At 40.9% G+C, this 18,402-nt stretch overlaps 2 protein-coding genes across 6 annotated transcripts in view; both read left to right on the top strand.

Moving 5' to 3' along the window:
- Positions 1–18,402, top strand: part of esr2b (estrogen receptor 2b) — a 73,153-nt gene that overhangs the window by 47,711 nt on the left and 7,040 nt on the right. Inside the window, exon 9 of one of the 5 annotated variants that reach the window (XM_076877466.1) lies at positions 9,792–9,873. The exons of the other annotated variants lie outside the window; for them this stretch is intronic. Coding sequence (XP_076733581.1) covers positions 9,792–9,807 — 16 coding nt within the window. The 3' untranslated portion in view covers positions 9,808–9,873. Of the gene's footprint in view, positions 1–9,791; positions 9,874–18,402 lie in introns of those variants that run through there. 5 annotated transcript variants of the gene reach the window in all.
- LOC101482043 (uncharacterized) lies at positions 9,853–12,569 on the top strand. The gene is made up of 8 exons (XM_076877468.1): positions 9,853–9,977; positions 10,082–10,279; positions 10,368–10,454; positions 10,622–10,711; positions 10,914–10,961; positions 11,086–11,224; positions 11,464–11,616; positions 11,996–12,569. Exons 1-7 carry the CDS (start codon positions 9,911–9,913, stop codon positions 11,537–11,539), a joined length of 705 nt encoding a protein of 234 aa, XP_076733583.1. The 5' UTR covers positions 9,853–9,910; the 3' UTR covers positions 11,540–11,616; positions 11,996–12,569.

Below are 18,402 nucleotides of genomic sequence, written 5' to 3'. Positions count from 1 at the left end.
TTTATTTTCAGATGTTACAGACGGGACAGACATGAGTGAGGGATAGGAAAGGGAGAGAGAAAGAGGAAGGAAAAGAAAAACAGAAGGGGAGAGGGACAGTGAGAAAGGGGGGGAGAAAAAAAATCTCCTGGATCACCTGTTGAGAGAAGAAGAATAGAAAACAAGCAAAAACAAACCAAAGCAACATACTAAACACAACACCATCGCATTAATCTAGCTAAGTGTAAACAGCAGTAAATACTAAATATTCAATGTTGTTGTGCAGCACGCAGGGCAGATAGCGCACAATGTGCTTTGAAGTAGCAGCCAAGAAAGGTGTAATTTAAGTCTACGAGCAGTGAACATCCGTGTGCATACCTGTGTGGATCAGCGCGCTTGTATTCAAATGGTTTCCACATGTAATGGTCTGCAAGAGGATGTAGCGAGCCATAGCCCCGTCCCGCAGGGCATGAAGCAGGCATGGAGGAGATCCAGGCCCCAGACATCCAGAGGCCTCAGAGTGCGAGAGCCCAAAGAGAACCACCGGAGGGGCATCCGTGCCACCCTCATGGGAAGGGCTGAGGATCCCCAGACGAGGCGTCACCCAGGAGCCACCGAGCAGAAGCTAGAGGTGGCTGCACCGGCGTGCCCGCCGGCTCTGCCGGCAGCCAGCTGTGCCAGAGTGAACCGAGCCGCAGGCCCGGAGGCCCGAGGGTCCCCCGCACCCCGGAGGAGGCCTGACCGAGCAACAGGCGCCAGGCCCCGCCAGGTAGCCACCGGGAGTGAGCCGGTACATACCTGAGTGCCCAGCCCCGGACACCAAGAACCACCAATGCACCGACCCCTGAGGGCATCAGTCACTGGCAGGGAGTGTGGTGAGGGGAGATAGGCCTTGGAGGGCCTGGGAGTTCCCAGAGAGATGGAGTCTAAGACCCGACCTGACATATAGACACAGACAAACAGGCACACACAGACACAAACATACATTCCCACCCTCATGCACACATATACAAACACTCAGCACTCACCCAACGTAAGGATTGACATAAATGGACATGTACACACAATCACTCTCCCCAAACATACTCTATACCCCGGGTCCAGGTACCCTCGCCCCCAGAGGGGGAAACAGAACCCAGACCCAAGAGATGTTACCCTTCCCCCCCGGGGTGGAGGCAAGCAGACCGTCCCAGGCTCCACAGCAGCAGGGAGGCCAATCGGACAGCTAACATCTCCTCCCAGCCCCCTTGCCCCAATGGCTAGCAGAGAACGGGGGAGTGTGAAGACCCCATACCTCCCTCCTCCTGCTCATGTGTAGTGTTGCTGCGTGTTGTTCTAAAGTGCATTTAAAACAAGGGAGAGCATGGTGCTGCTGCCAGAGAGCAGCAGGTGTTAGCACGGCCCCTCCCGAGAACCCTCAATGTCTACATGGATTTAAAATTGAGAGCTGGGCACCAGCGCCAGAGGTAGGTTTGAGTACACAGACCGTCCACTGGACGCCGTTAACGTGCCCACCCTCAAGGCCCTATATATATGTGTGTGTTATGAGAGTGTAAGTAATGTGGATGTCTAAGTTGTGAGATAAAATTGAGGCACAGGTGGCCAGAAGGGGACAGGGGGGGGGGGGGGGAATGTCTCCCCTGCACCCTTGTGACACAGGTAGAGACTCCGAGGCCCTACCTGTGTGGGTGAGTGTGGTGGAGCGGGAAGAGGGAGGTAGCCGGGGATGGGGAGGAAAAGGAGGGAGGGGAGGATGCCCTTCCTAGGGCCAGCTCCCCCGCTGACTCCAGTAGGCACTCCCGTCCTCTGGTACCCACCAAGGCAAGGGAGCCCAGGTCCATCCAGACCGGGGCCTACGGTAGCACTGCCAAGCCCCACAGGACCCGGGGCAGCCCACCCTACCCCACCGCAGAGGAAACTGTACCCACCCCAACATTCAATCGTCTCCCAGACTACACAAGACAACAGACACCCAGGTTAAGTTTATTCTCCACCTCTCCTATGTCTCTCCCCCACCTGCAGAGTGGACTCCTGCAAGGATGGAACAACCTCCCAGCACGGAGGCGAAGCACCCCCGAACCCCAAACTCCCACGCCTGCCCCGGATCCACTCAGGGGCAGCCAGGCCACCGGGCCAGTAACCTACGTCCACCAGTACAGACCATCCTCCAGCCCCCCTGCACGCAGCCACAAGGAGAACAACCTCTAAGAGCGACCAGAGCCACTAACCAGGTTATGAACACAACCCCCGGGTTAAGCCCTCCAGGGATAACGTCTCTAGGGGTCCTCCAGGCGCCCTAAGCCCGTCCCAACTCCATATCAACCACAGTAGCTAAGGCGGGACCAAACCACGACCCCCTACCCCCGCTAGGTGATGGAGCCGATCAAAGGAGCCCAGAGGGATTGATCTAATGTGGTGGCAGAGGCTATATCGAGACTAAAGTGATCTATTAGAAGGTTTCTATATTGGCTAGAATTAAGATTATTTTTATTTTTCCAGTTCATGAGGACCGTTTTCTTGGCGATGCATAGGGCAGTAAAAACCATGTGGACTGTATTAGTTTCTGTAGTGACCTCATCCTGTTTCCCCAACAAGCATACTAAAGGGTAGGTTGGAATTTTACATTTCAGACACTTTGATAAGTCTTCACATATCTCGCGCCAAAACTTCTGCACTGGTGGACAGAACCAAAGAGCGTGAATGTAATTGTCTGGTGTATTGCCTTGACAGTGTGAGCAGTTGTTGGAAGATGTAAAGCCCATCTTGAACATCCTATGACCTGTATAGTGCACTCTATGTAGTATTTTGTATTGTATTAATTGCAGACTGGGATTTTTAATCAATTTAAAGGTTTTTAAGCATACCTGAGACCAGAAGTTTTGGTCTAAGCTGACCAATAAATCTGCTTCCCACTTTGCAATAGGAAGGGATATTGATTCATCTGTTTTAGAAAGTGTTCTGTATATTTTAGATAATAATTTGGGGGATTTAAGAGTAAGGAAATGTGCCGCACTTGGTGGTGTTTGTAATTCAACTTGACTGAGGTTAAATTTCTTTTTTACTATGGATTTAATTTGTTGATATTCTAAAAATCTTTTCTTGTTGATCCCATATTGTGCAACTAGTCTGTCAAATGGAATAAATTCTGTTCCCTCTAATATATGTTCTAAGTATTTAATTCCTTTACAACTCCATTTTGGGAAATTAATCATATTATTGTTTTGTAATATGTCAGGGTTATTCCAGATAGGTGTACGTTTGCATGGGATTAATGATGACTCCGTTATTTTTAGAAACTCCCACCATGCTGTCAGAGAAAAGCTGATGTTGATACTTTTAAAGCATTCACGTCTTTTGATGTTTGAGCTAATAAATGGTAGGCCTGAAATCTCTAGATCCTTGCATAGTGCCTGTTCAACATCTAGCCAGGGCTCATCTAAGAAGGTATGTTTTAACCATTCTGAGATGAACTGAAGCCTGTTGGCTAAGAAGTATTGGTGAAAATTAGGCAGATCTAATCCTCCTCTATCCTTGGTTCTTTGTAGCGTTTGTAAGCTGATACGCGGGGGTTTATCTTTCCAAAGGAATTTGGAAATATATGAATCCAGAGATCTGAACCAATCTTGTGATGGTTTGTTAGGGATCATCAAAAATAAGTAATTTATTTTTGGCAAGATCATCATTTTTATAGTGGCGACCCTTCCCATGAGTGATATGGGTAGAGATTTCCATCTAGTCAGATCGCCTTCTACTTTCTTTAGAAGTGGGATGTGGTTTAATTTAGTTAAGTCTGAAAGCTTAGGAGAAACATTAATACCTAAATATTTAATATTTCCAGACCGTAATGGGGCAGAGGAAGAATTATGGAAGGAGCAGTTGATGGGAAGAACTGTAGATTTTGGCCAGTTAATTGAATAATCTGAAACTCTTGAAAACCAGTTTATTAGAGTAATTACCTCAGAGAGGTTGGCTTGTGTGTTTTGCAGAAAAAGCAACACATCATCCGCATAGAGACTGATTTTATGTTCTATGCTCTTACATTTTACGCCCTTAATTGTTGTAGCCTGTCTAAATGCTGCTGCTAGAGGTTCGATAAAAATTGCAAAAAGTGAAGGGGAGAGTGGGCATCCCTGTCTGGTGCCCCTCAGGAGACAGAAGCTGGAGGATGTCTGGTCATTTGTTCTGATACGAGCTGTTGGGGAATTGTATAATATTCTTATCCAGTTTATGAAAGAGTTTCCAAAACCAAATTTGTGTAAAGTTGCGAATAAAAATTTCCAGTTAACTCTGTCAAATGCTTTTTCTGCATCTAGAGATAATATTATGGTTTCGATGTTTTTATTGTATGAGTAGTCTATTAAATTAAGTAATCTACGAGTGTTTGTTGAGGAGTGCCGACCTTTTATGAAACCAGTTTGGTCAGGATGAATTAAGAGGGGGGTTATTTTCTCTAATCTCTTTGAGAGAGCTTTGCAGATTATTTTAAGGTCTACATTTAAAAGAGAAATTGGACGATAGCTTGAGGGAAATAAAGGGTCTTTGCCTGGTTTTAGCAGGAGACTAATGTTGGCAGAATTCATATTTGGTGGTAGTCTGCCATTTTCCTCGATTTCCTGCAACATTCCGTGGAATACTGGTGCCAAAATTGTCCAGAATTCTTTGTAGAATTCTGCAGGGAAGCCGTCTGGACCTGGAGCCTTATTATTGGGCATACTTATCAGGGCTTCCTGGAGTTCACCTGGCGTCAGTGGCGAATCCAGTGCCATTGCTTGACTGTCTAGTAATTTTGGAAGAGTTACGTTGTCAAGAAACAAATCAATTTCATTTTTAGATGGGTTTATTTGTGGTAAATATAAAGTTTCATAGAAATCCCTAAAAATGTTGTTTATTCTTCCAGGGTCATATATTGTGTTCCCCGATAAATCTTTAGCAGCACATATAGTTGTTTTTTCTTTCTTTATTTTTAACTGATTAGCTAGAAATCGACCTGATTTGTTACTGTGTTCAAAATTCTACAAGCGAAGTCTTTGTATAAGGAATTGTGTTTTTTTATTAATAATTTCATTTAATTCTAGTTTTGTTTTGCGTATTTTGTTCAATGTTTCCTGATCTTGGTCGCACGCGTAGGCTTCTTCTAGTGATTTGATGGTTTTTTCTAATTCCTGAATATTTTTGTTTTCTTCTTTCTTTTTGTGTGATGAGAAAGAAATTATTTTACCTCTCATCACAGCTTTCCCTCCTTCCCATAGAACAGAAGCAGATATTCCGGGAGTGTCATTAAAGTCTAAATATGAAGTCCATTCCTTTTTAAAATATTTAATAAAGTCTTCGTCTTTAAGCAGTGATGTATTAAATCTCCAGTTTTTACTTGGCGTAGTATTATTCTTGTGCATTAGTGTTAAAGATACAGGAGCATGATCGCTGACAGCTATAGGATGAATCTCAGTGTCTGAAATGTCACTCAGCAGTGAGCTGCTGACCAAAAAATAATCCAGACGAGAGTAGGAGTGATGAACATGTGAGAAAAAAGTATATTCCTTACTGTTGGGGTGAAGGGAGCGCCATGCATCGCGAAGGCCAAAGTCGCTCATATACTGTTTGATTATATTTGTGGATTGCCAATTGCGCTGAGTTCCTGTTGTGTTGAGCCTATCCATTTCTTCATTTAGTCCAAGGTTGAGGTCGCCGCCAAGAATGAGTGTGCAATCGAGGTGTTCAGAGAGTGCACTAAAAAATCCGTGGAAGAATGAGGGTTCATCAACATTTGGACCATATATACTTACAATACATAATTTTTTGTTCAATATTGATAGTTTAATAATTAGAAATCTACCCTCTGGATCTATAACTGTATCGAGTACTGTAAAATTAACATTTTTATGTATTAAAATTGCTACTCTCCTTTGTCTAGAATTATAACAGGCTGCAAACACGTTAGGAAACTCAGGTGTTTTAAGTTCGTTTAAACCTGTGACAGGTCTGTGAGTTTCTTGTAATAAAACAACATCAGCCTGTAGTTTTTTAAGCTGGTTAAATATCTTTAACCTCTTTCCTCTGGAGCCAGCTCCATTTACATTCCATGTGACAAACCTCAGCATGCCCATAATTGCGTGTGTATGTCTAATGATGTATGCTGGGTGTTTCGTTTAGACAGGTGGAGAGAATGTGGAAACATCACTTGTTTGTAAATAGAAAAAAAGTGTGGTGAGAGGCACCGTAAGTCTGACTATGTGTGTGAATATTCACTAATATGAACATGCGTGGCTTGCTTATGTGTCCTGCAAGTCTGTGCGTGCTGTGAGGCTGTTGTGAATGTGCTGCCGTTGAGCGGATGTGTTTGCGTGATCGTGGTGTGAAAATATGGAGAAATAGAGGGTGTTGTTTGTAGGTGAGTGGGGAAGTAGGTGATCACAGCAGTGAAAGACAAGAGAAAGAAAGAAACCACATGAACTGTGAGCAACAACAAAAAAAAAGAAACGAAACGGAAACATTCCAATTAAAGTAATGACAGAGGGTGACGGTGTTATATCTGCTATGACATCATATTGATATTACTAGGTTAAACCCATGTTAAAGGAGAAAGTGTGAATGAATAAGAAAAGAGTGTAGCGGGTTCTTATCTGGAGTGCAGTCAATATAACCACGGTGTGGTGCCGGGGTCGTGGTAGAGCTGTCCGTCCACGTAGAGCCGGTCCACGGCAATGACAGCATGGGAGCCTTTCTGGATGAAGCTACGTCGAACTGGGAACAGGACCTTGCATCGTTCCAGGATCTCTTTGGGGAACTGGTCGTTCACGCTGAAGTCCGTTCCTTTCAGCTCTCTGCCGCGACTCTTCACCTGTTCCTTCTGTTTGAATTGACCGAATTTGGCCACAATAGGTCGTGGTCTCCCGGTCCGCGACCTCACGCCCCCCAAGCAATGCACTCTATCGAAGTCGATGTTCTTTACGGTGTCCTCCGGCAGCTTCAGGTGGATTTTAATGAAGCTTTTCACCGTTGCCTCCGCGTCCTCTCCGGCAGATTCTGGAATACCAGAAAACACAAGATTATCTCTCATGCTACAGGCTTGTAGATCGATAACGGACTCTTTTATTTTTTTATTTTCAATGTTTAGCTGGGTCACGTTATCAGTGAGAGATTTGACCGACTCCCGTAGCGTGGCATTTTCAGCGGCAAGCGTTTCCACCTGCTGCTGGCTGAATTCCAGGGATTCTCTCAGAGATTTAAATTCCCGGTGTAAAATCTCCACCAGGGACAGCCTCGCATCGAAACTGGACAATCGCTTGTCGATTGACTCCAGGATGTCTGCGATGTCTTTGCCGGCAGGCGATGTTGTACCGGGAGAGTCTGATGGGCGACATCTCTTCGATGACGGTGTCTCAATTTTGGCCGGGGAAGATGCACTCTGGGCCTTCTTCATTACTAAATCTTGAAAACAGCGGTCGATGTAACCTTGGAGAGCGTCTAAACTCTCCCCGTTGTCCTCCAGGGTGTTAGAGATGATAGGACAGATGTTGTTAGTTATATGACAGTTGATTAGTATATTTGGTAATACTGAAGCTTGAAAAAAACTTTATTAAACTCTATGCTACCATTCGCTTTTTTTCCGCCAAATCTCCGGCATCTGACGTCACCTACAACATGGGTCGCTTACCTTACCCGTCACTTACCCTATCTCAAAAAGCTTCTAAAACAGTCAGTGATCACTGTTGACCTCCCTTGGCTTTTATTACCGCTAATCATTTATTTAAGCCAGTGTTGCCAACTTAGCGACTTTGTCGCTATATTTAGCGAGTTTTCAGACCCCTTAGCGACTTTTTTTCTAAAATAAGTCGCTAAAAAAAGACATGAAAGCGCGTATCGCTTTTACTCTCAACAAGCAGCGGGTGCTGTAATGCAGTCAGTTCTTCTTTTACTCTTATGCTGTTTTGTCCATCACAAGGTTTAAAACTACTTATAAACACACACACAAAGTAACTCCACCAGAGTGCCAATTTTGGGTCACTTTTACTGGTCCAAGCCCGGGTAAAGGAGCAGGGTTGGAATTGTGACATTAAAAAAACCAATAATTGCTAAAAGAAATTTAATTTGTAGTTCTAAATAAACTCTAAATGCATTTAGGACGTTTTTACTCACTTTATGTCTCTTCCACGATGTTATTTCTCTCTCCAACAACATAGGTTACAATTGGATTAGCATGACCAATTATGCAAATTAGGCGATGACGTCATTTAGCGACTTCTAGCGACTTTTAGGACAACCAATAGCGATTTTCCTTACTGAGGAGTTGGCAACACTGATTTAAGCTCAGTTTTTAAAACCTTAGGATGTAGCTACAGCCCATCCCATGCAGCAGTATATGAATGACTAACCTCGTATTGTGGATGGATTATCGCAGTTGTTCTCCTGGCTGAAGTTTGGTCCTTTTACAGCATCCTGCCATGCGATTACATTTGTTCCTGACCACCGAGAACACTCACGTTAACTTTTATCGAGTGGGAAAAAAAGTTAGCTTGTTTATATTATGCAGCTATGTACAACTACATAGCTGTGTCGTAGCGGTCACGTAGCACATCATTATATCCCACAAGAGCAGTGGCTGCAGCCAGACCCTTCTCCATTATATACCAGCTAGCCAAACTTCAGTAACCCTACAAACGTCACTGCTGTTTAGTTTTCTGTCTTCATTTATGTTGGAAGTGATAACAGAGCTGTACGTTTTAATTTGTTTCCAAAACCCCGCAGTCAGGACATGCTATATTGTATTTAGATAGAAGCTAGCGAGCTAACTCCCTGCTAACTTCTAACTCCGTTAAATGTCATAAATTCCGTTTTCATGGATGCCTGTTAGTTAAACTCAATTGTTACACCTGGTAGAACAGAACGCTGATCATTTTATTAAAGATGAAAGACTTTAGACAGTTTTTCAACTCTCAGTAATGCCATAGTGATCATTTGATATATGGACCTGCAGCGGAGTTTAGGTCGTAAGTGTGTTTTTTTGGCGAAGTGGGGCTGTTAAAGGCGTCTGCTGGGAGGCTTAGCATGCTGTGCTGGGTTTTTCGGACACGGCTAGTGACGTCAGACTGAACAATTGGATAGTACATGAAGTGTCGATTTAAGCCTAATGCTGCAGTGCGTCTCCTACGCAGACGGCGGCAGTGGCTCGAAATAAAGTAAAGGCACCAACAAGTGTAAAACACTGGGCGCGAATAACGTTTAGGTGCTTGTGAAGGGCATGGCTGCAGGAGACAAGTCCGTTTCTGAGTTACTCAGAGAAGTTGCTAACCGCTTAGATTGTACGACTTCACCTCAGTCTGAGAGAGTGTTGCAGCAGCGTACTGGAGATGAAGCGGTCCCTGGTCCAAGTTCTCATCAAAACAGCACAATGTTAACGTTAGCAAACGCTAACGCTATCACAGCTAGCTCCACTCCACGAAACACTGTTCAGGGTAAGTAACGATGTTATTACTGCTTGGTTAGTCTGTCTGCCAAAAATGAGCTTTTTAATTAGTTCAGTCACAAATTTTTTTATACTGTTTTTATCATAGCAAAGAACTTAATAAATTAGGTAAGAGAAGATAATCGTCTTCTGGGTTAATGTCTGTATCACTGTTTACATTGTTGCGGGTAATAGTTAAATCATGACGTTTTAAAGTGTCTTATTTTCTCTGCTAATATGGAAGTCAAGTAATCTATGTGAATGAAAATAAAGCAATTCTAGTTCAATGTAGTGATTTTGTAAGCGGGTATAATACTTGCAAATTAAGTAGCAATTAATCTAAGCTTTTAGAATGTTTTCTATAATACAGAGGTCCCATCCTGTAGCAACAGTGATGCCTGGAATCTGTCCTGCGGGGTAGAGGAACCAGATAGTATCATCTTGGAATCCACCATAACCTCAGCAAGAGCAGAGCAATCGTCAGGTGATATGGTGGTAGTGCAGGAAGATGCATCTCATCAAGATGAAGAAAAGTCACTTCTAGGGGAAAAACCAGGTAGTCACAGGAATTAAGTTAGGAAGATACCAGATAAATGGCAAAAAATACATATATTTTATTTCCTTTGATTCATGTGATCCATGCAAATGTGTACCTTTCAGAGTGGAAATGTGAACAAGATGCAACCAGAGCAGCCTGGCTCTATAAGTCCGAGTTACTTTCAAAGTATGAGACCAGAAAGGCAGTAGTCCTGCAAATGGACTTGCGGGAAAGTATTGTGGATCAACAGAGATCACTTATCTCCCTCTACAAAACTCCAAAGGTAGAGTGGGCGGGCCCTGTCAGCTGCAAACTGGAAGGTATTTTTTCTGTATTGTGAAAACATTAGAAATCCAGTGACTGACTAATCCGAAACTTCACAAGTTTTTTTGTTCTTCTTCCTTTTAGGGGATGTTGCTGTTGGAGAAGGGGTGAAGAGATTCTTCTTCTCAAAGGCAGTTTCTCTAGTACAGTCTGGTTTGCATTTGAATTTTGGTATGTATGAAACTAGACTGGGCACATGTATAGTGGATTAAATAAGAGAATATTTCATCATGTAAAGAAAATGTATTTGTTATGTAAATGAGTTAATTGTGTTAAAATTACTGCCTGGATTTCTCATACTCACCATAACCTAGATGTACTCTTTTCAAGGAACACAGATCTTACAAGACTGTTTGACGGTGAGCCAGAACACTTGACTCCATCCACTTCTCAGACCTTGCTTGAGAGTGACATGTTTTTGGTGGCAGGTAAGAAAGTTATGTACAGAAATAAGAGGAATAGTAATTTAAAATAATACATGTGCAGCACTAAAGGAAAAATTATTACTTGTGTTACATTATCCTAACTGTAACCATAAAGATGAAAAATAGATTGAATACAGTTACAAAACTGTTTGTCTTTACCCCCATGCAATGTTAGGCTTAGTGAATTTATTATGTTTGATCTTAGGAAGAATAATGGGACATTCATTCATTCATGGTGGACCGTGTGTGTCTGGTATAAGTCCTGCAATTTGAAATGCTTTATCAGTACAGTGGATGTTCTTTAAGTATTTAACATTTAAAGTGTTTTTTACTTTACGGACTCACACTTCAGTTTTGGTTTGGTCTCACTGTTGTAGGTCATAACACGAACAAGCCGTCAAGTCAAGCAGCTGAGGAAAGGGCTTCAGGAGACCATGGTATGGCCGCTTCTGACAGAAAGATCAGACATCATTCCTCTTTTCTTACCAAGGGACTCAGAGACTGCTCCCTGTTGAGGTAAAGTCAGGTCACATCTTTTAACATCTGAACAGTAAAGGTATTTGGTTAATTTATGAAGGATGAACATTAATTGTTGACACAAAACATCAATATACTATTTTGTATGCTTGGGCTAGTCGAACAGCTGGGTTACATTTAATAAAAATACACCTAATGTTGCTGACGCTCTTAAGACTACAAGATAAGTAAAGATATAAAATGATAAATTAAGCTTATTTTATCTTGTTGCATTTCAGAGAAAAAATTAACCAAGGTGAACTATTTTATGCAGTCTATTCTAGAAAGGATAGTGTGGCCTGCCACAGAAGATGAAGATGAGGAGGAAGAGGAATGCTCTCTTGAGGATAAATGCAGAGTGGCAGGCTACCTTTGGTCCTTCATTGAAAATGGTAAGTCTGCTGCGATAGGTATTTTGCTATTGGTTTTCTCTGATTATACTTTGGTAAATTACATACAGTCCAGTGATCTCGGGTCATTAACAAAGTACACTATAGTATAATTTAGTTTTCTTATTTGCTCCATACTGCCTCCATGCAATACATAAAAAACAGAGTGGTGGCATTATCAGTTGCATTATAATTGTATATAACTACTTTTAGCTTTGTTACCAAAAAAATTATCTATGACAGCTACAACAGCAATTTGAGTGGGGCAAAAATGTCTTGTGCTCTTTATGTAATTGTTCATCTTTTATGGTATTTCTCCATAAAAGACTCAAAATAATGAATATAGGATGTCATTATAGTTTAAAACAATCTTCTGTTGCAGCGTCTTGTGCACAACGAAAAGCCCTCATCAAGTTTTGGACAGGATGGGAAGTCTTGCCGAGAGAAATGACTGTGGAAGTGGTCAACAGTAGTCTTCCACCTGTTTTGAAGTACTACGTCTTCCTGCACACTACTGTACCTATGAGTCATTTCTAATGGACATTCAGGTGTGTCTCAACTCTACTGACTCAGGTTTTGGTCTGGTTTAGGATTGATTCCATAACCACATGGTAAGATTAGACCATTTTTCTTTCTTGCATCACATTACTGTACTCGGTGTTCAAAGAAACGGACAATCTAGTGAGTTCTAGTTCCTTTAATACACTTGACAGTGTAAAATACACAGTACAGGTGAGCATTTATTGCTTTTTGTCAGTTTATATTAAAAAGAGTTCAGAAAACAAAATTATATTATTATATATTTATAATATATATTATATTATAAATTACACAGTATGTTTATTTTATTCTCGCTACTGGAAAACTTATTTGCATTAAGATGTTATACTACTTTACCGTGTGCATTGTATTAAATCTGCTCAGAGTTGACATGTACTGTACATCCAAGAAATGAATATCAAATCAAATCACTTATTTTATTGTCACTTATTTTTATTATTATTATTAAAGTGACAGCTGTGTAAAACAAATCCTGTTTTATAGCCACTCACTGTTTTGTTGAAAATGAAATCGGTTATGCTGTTTTGAGTCAGTATTAGCTACAAAGCCATAGATGTAGAAACTTAAAAAAGGGGTGTGAACATATTGCACCTGCTTACTTTGAAGAGTTAAGGTGTGGTATCAAACATAAGTTTGAGTGACTGAACAGTTTCACAGTAGGTATCCAAAGCTTGACTGAGTGAAACCCTGTTGTTTGGTAGCACAGCAAGCTCTCGTTCACTCAGTGCACGTGGGAGCTGAATCTCAGGAATGGTGATCTCATTTGATGGGCGGTGATTATGTGGTCCTGTCCAGTCCACACCATAATCCTCATCAACCTGAAAGACCATGCACATGTTTTAAATCTAAACTGAAGAGGTGATTCCTGCAGCTGTTCCTAGATGGACTTATTGAGTCTGTCAGGGCCTATGTGAGTTTCTTAGGCATAATTATTCATTCACCCATTCTAGGTCAGGATTGGTTCTCTTCAGGTATAACAAATTTAACTTTGTTTAAAGTATTGCCATCTATACCTGACAGATTGAATAAAAGGAGAGAATGGCTTGAAAGACATTTTCACTTACAGGAGAAATATTTGGTACACCAACTCGAACAGTAGAAATAAACTCATCTCAACTACAGATAGTAGAGTTTTACATAGAAGAACAAATACGGATCAAATAGTCATGTACCTGTGACAAATCTTGTCCCTCCTTTCTGTGCAGCAACCAGAGTTGCAGAGGTGAATGGTTGTTTGCTGTTCTGAGTCCGTGCTGATTCCATGCTTCCTGGAATGACTGAAGATGATGTTGAATGTGATGCAAAAAGCATCTGTGCAGTGCAAACAAGTCAATTTCTTCACCAGGGTTGAGCAGTCCTTGAATCTCCAGCTGGGTGAAGATTGTGTAGAAAAGGTCAAGGACGTTTTCATATACATCCCTCCACAGGCGCTCAATGCTATAAGACACAGTGAGGGAAGTTGTTCATTTATGGTTTTTCAGGCATTCCTACGTCAACAGCCTTCCAAGTCAATTATTAGTGTAGTGTTAATGTGCTGTGAAACCAGTCAATTATGTTCAGAAACCATTTGTTTTATTACAGTTGCATGTGTGAAAACAATGTAAGACAGGCCATCAATTTACTTGTCCTTACTGCTGGTGTGAGAGTTCCTGTTCTCCCCCATTGTCTGCACCATGAAATGTGCAACCTTCACATTTTCCCCTCCTTTGTCTGACCTGGAAAAAAAGTAGAGAAGTTTTGATCCGAGTCAGTGAGAGTAACAATCTGAATATAACTACTGTCCAATACAGAGTTTTTTGGCATACTGTATTTGTTAAACACCTCTTACCGGACGGTATGCCATATTGTCTGATTGCTGACAAGAAACCATCAAAAACTGTTGTAACTTTGTTGTTGGTGGCAGCTTTAAGGTAGACAATTAACCTCGAAAAACCATCTATCCCACCATGGACAACAAATCTCCATCTGACAAGGCAGAATTAAAAAAAACAAAACAAGAAAAAACATTGTCATGTCCCCAGTTACATACAAGCAAGACCAATATTTCAGTTCCATATAAAGTGACAACATGTTATAACAGGAATGTAAAAGAAATAATAGAAGGGAAACTTAAACACTTTACAGAAAGATCTGTAGTGCAAGGAATCACATGCATAATGTAAAGCCTCAGACATGACTATAGCAAATCCTGTAAATGGCCTTATATGACAGCATTTAAGATGACATTTACAAATTCAAGGCTTCATTTTACAATTTTATACATGCATCCTGTTACTTCAATGGAATTGGGAAAAGGTGATGCAAGCACTGACCAAATTAGTTTATGATTTCCATCGATATGCCAAAGGTGATTTAGTGCTGGTACACTGTACTGACGATGCCTTGCAGTCTAAATAGATAACCGTGGCATCATGACCCCTTCTGGATTGACTCGTCTCATTGAATCCATCAGTCGAAATCCTGATTAACAAACAGATCATGTCTTAGTACTACCAACTACAAAAAGACTGTATTGTAAACACTGTAATGCTTATGAGACAGATCTTCATTGCTTCAGGTAAGTATCCAGGTGCTGTACAGATTTACTGAGGAGAGAGAATCGTGTACAAACTGGTTCAAACAAGAACATAACTGCATAACAGTGATACGAACATGCCTAGTCATTTTTGATGCGTACATTATAATATCACATCATGGCTACACTGACACATGCTTTCTGGGTGTTTGGATATTCAAACAATATCAGCTTACTTTGAATGTGTATGCCTCTGGATCGTAGATGTCCCATCATCATTCTGCAGCCGGCATTTGGGTAATGACGCTGAATGTCCAGCACTTTTGCATCCAAGTCCTCATTCCCAATAGAAGAATACCTATCAGATTTTCTGCACATAATTTTTTTTTTTTTAGTATAACAGCAAGTCTCAACAAAACAATGTATTCTTGTTTTAGCTTTACTGAAGACACCAGAGAAAGTATGATATTTAAAATGCTGCTGTAATAGACAAAACCATTTCAATAAACTTGCTATTTAACATCAACTTTGTTATGTGTTATCAGAGAACAATTAGCTGCAAACAGCAATGAAACATTCAACTATGTACTATTTAAAGCACTAATGACCCTGCTGTCTACCAAGATGTGATAAGTAAGTAGACTGTGGAAAGCTGGTGGGTCTACTCTGTGTAAAAGGTTCCTACAGGTTCCAGTGCCCCCAGTCTCCGAGTTAACACACTCTAACAGCTAACACTGCGCCGGCTAAACGTGTCTCAACAACGAGATGGCGCCGATAGCTTTAGCCGTAGCTGCCCCACTTATTTTAGACATTCACAATAAAAAAGTAAGCGATAATATTTCAATATCAAACGTCATAATTAAGGTCAATATCTAAATAATGCTGTGTACAGACTCACACAGGTGTTAAATTACAGCATAAACTTACTTCAGACATTCCTTTCGACAATGCTGTCATCGATGCTAACATCTTGAAGAGCAATTATAATCCCAAGCATTTCAGAAACATCATCTAAACGACTCAAAACAGTATCTACAGGTAAATGATCCCTCTCTATCTGATCTCCTAAAATGAGCAGAATTGACTGAAGTTCACACCAGACCGCCATCTATGGGCTCAAAATGTGGTCATAAATATTTTGTACTTGTTAAAAAGATTTGTATGTGTAAAAAAGATTTGAATGTTTTAATAGAATTTGTGTGTGCGTAAAAAAGATTTGTATGTGTAAAAAAGATTTGTGTGTGGACTTAGCCCAAAAAAACCCTGCAAGTTACAAGTACGAATTTTGACCCTATTTTCCTTCCTTTCATCTGATTGGTCAATGTCATGTCAATCACAAATGTAACAATCCAATCAGAGAACAGATGGGTTTGGCTGTCGGAGGGGCGCTTTTTTGAACTGCAGGTCCTTGAAGGGTGATACAGTTTGAAGCTGGAGGATCTCTATATAAATATCCGATAGCAGTTAGGTCCCCTAACTTTCAGCAGCTGTTGAAAGGATAAAGTTGTGCTATATCAGTGGTTAGAAATACCATTATTACTTTAGGATTAGTTTAACACAAAGTCAGGGCTGACCCAGGACCATTGCTGTGAGTCACAGTGCGCAGCATAAAAGTCCATTCACATGGGACGCAGGATGTGCTGCTAATGCTAACTGCTAACTAAAAGCAAAGGATCCAGAATTTGTTTCGCTGGCTGCTGGGCTCTGTGGGTTTTTGCAGCAGCTCTACCTGTACTAGATGCACCTGCTCCTTGTCTTTTCTATCTCTGACTTTATGTCCTCTACAAGAGTTTCTGTTTTTTTTTTGCTGGTTCTTCAAATGTTCAATAAAAACGTGTATGCTAATTCATAACGAAGAAAGCTTTGTAATGAAGACTGTCATTTCCAAAACACTGCCCGCCCCCACCCCGTGGTCCGCAGCGCTGTTGAAAAGGCTGGGGAAGTCCCTATATTAAACACGTAGACCGGTGACACAAAAATCACCAAACTCGGACGACCACAGACTGTTTTCCTTCGTGGTGATGAAGGAAAACGCTGGGTTGGCATGAAAACGGGCATTTATTCCCTTCAAAGACCTGCAGTTCAAAAAAGCGCCCCTCCGACAGCCAAACCCATCTGTTCTCTGATTGGATTGTTACATTTGTGATTGACATGACATTGACCAATCAGATGAAAGGAAGAAAAATAGGGTCAAAATTCGTACTTGTAACTTGCAGGGTTTTTTTGGGCTAAGTCCACACACAAATCTTTTTTACGCGCACACAAATCTTTTTTACACATGCAAATCTTTTTTACGCACACACAAATATTTTTTACACATACAAATCTTTTTTACAAGTACAAAATATTTATGACCACATTTGGAGCCCATAGCCATCCTCCCCGACTTTTGACCTAGCACGTTTTTGCTACCTGTAGCAGCCGTCCGCGGAGCAGGTATCCAGGAAAACTAGTCGATAGTAAACGATCAGCCAATAGGTGCAAAGGCCACTCACACTGATTGACAGACAAAGTCATTCTGCTGAAAAGTCGCATTATGAAATAAATAGGCCATTGGGAAAAACGGGATTTTGAAATAAAGACTGACTTTGAAAAAAGGACATTTTGGAATAAAACTGGTTGGGAATAAATAAAATGCCTCAGGAATAATCTCTGTTATTGTGATAAATAATGACCATGAAATAATATTTCACAATAATAAGTAAATTTATATAGCAGAATGCAATATATTTCACAATAATGAGCTTTTTTTTCAAAATGTGTTCCATTTAGAGATGGCACGATACCACTTTTTTATGTCCGATACCGATTCCGATATCATAAATTTGGATATCTGCCGATACCGATATGAATCCGATATAGTGTTTTTTAATCAACAAAAATATCTTGCTGCATTTTGTATAAGTTCATACTCAAGTTTAAAACAACAACTACACTAAAGCTATTCTGTTATACCTGTATGCAAAAAAATATATTTCATAGTTCAGCAATACTGATCAATCTAATAAACTTCAACCTACACCATCCTCCCTATTCTGGTATTTTAAAGAGTACTTAGCGTAAATATTAAGCAACCTAACTAATAGGGTTCCAACTCCCAGCAACAACAAAAATAAATAAATAAAAAATGGGGAACCACCCCTCACGCTCCACCTCATGATGCTTAATCGACGTAATCAACCTTAATTTGATGCAGTGTGAAAAAAAATGCACAGAAATCAATTATTTTTCAAGAAATATTAAATAGATTCAACATCTTTCTTCAACAAAATTGCAGACTGCACAGATGGTACCTTCCCAAAGGAAAAAGTACTATAGCTTACTAGGGTATATATATTAGACTTAATAGTCACTATATACAGTAATTGACTTCTATTCATTTTACATCAAATTAAAACTTTGGGTGTCAGATAATTATTTATTAAAAGCTAGACATTTTAAATGAGAATAAGAAAGAAAAGTATGTCTTTGTGCCCCCTTTCCCTGTTAATGCCCTATCGGCCCCCCTGGCTAAACTTTGCTAGATCCGCCCCTGCACAGTTACCAGCCGTCAGCTACGAAGAAAAAGATCCTTGAGTAGGAAGTAATATTAAATAAATTCTAACAACAGCTTATCAAGCTTAAACGTGCTGCTGTTGTTCAGCCACTGGTTTCCTCTTTCTGGTGCAAAGTGGGCCAAAAACAAACCAGAGAGACGGACTCGCGACAGAAAA

The sequence above is a fragment of the Maylandia zebra genome, linkage group LG19, assembly GCF_041146795.1.
Source record: "Maylandia zebra isolate NMK-2024a linkage group LG19, Mzebra_GT3a, whole genome shotgun sequence".
In the NCBI taxonomy this organism is placed as follows: domain Eukaryota; kingdom Metazoa; phylum Chordata; class Actinopteri; order Cichliformes; family Cichlidae; genus Maylandia; species Maylandia zebra.
Note: the sequence above shows the minus strand (reverse complement) of the source record. Positions and strands in the feature narration are given on the sequence as shown.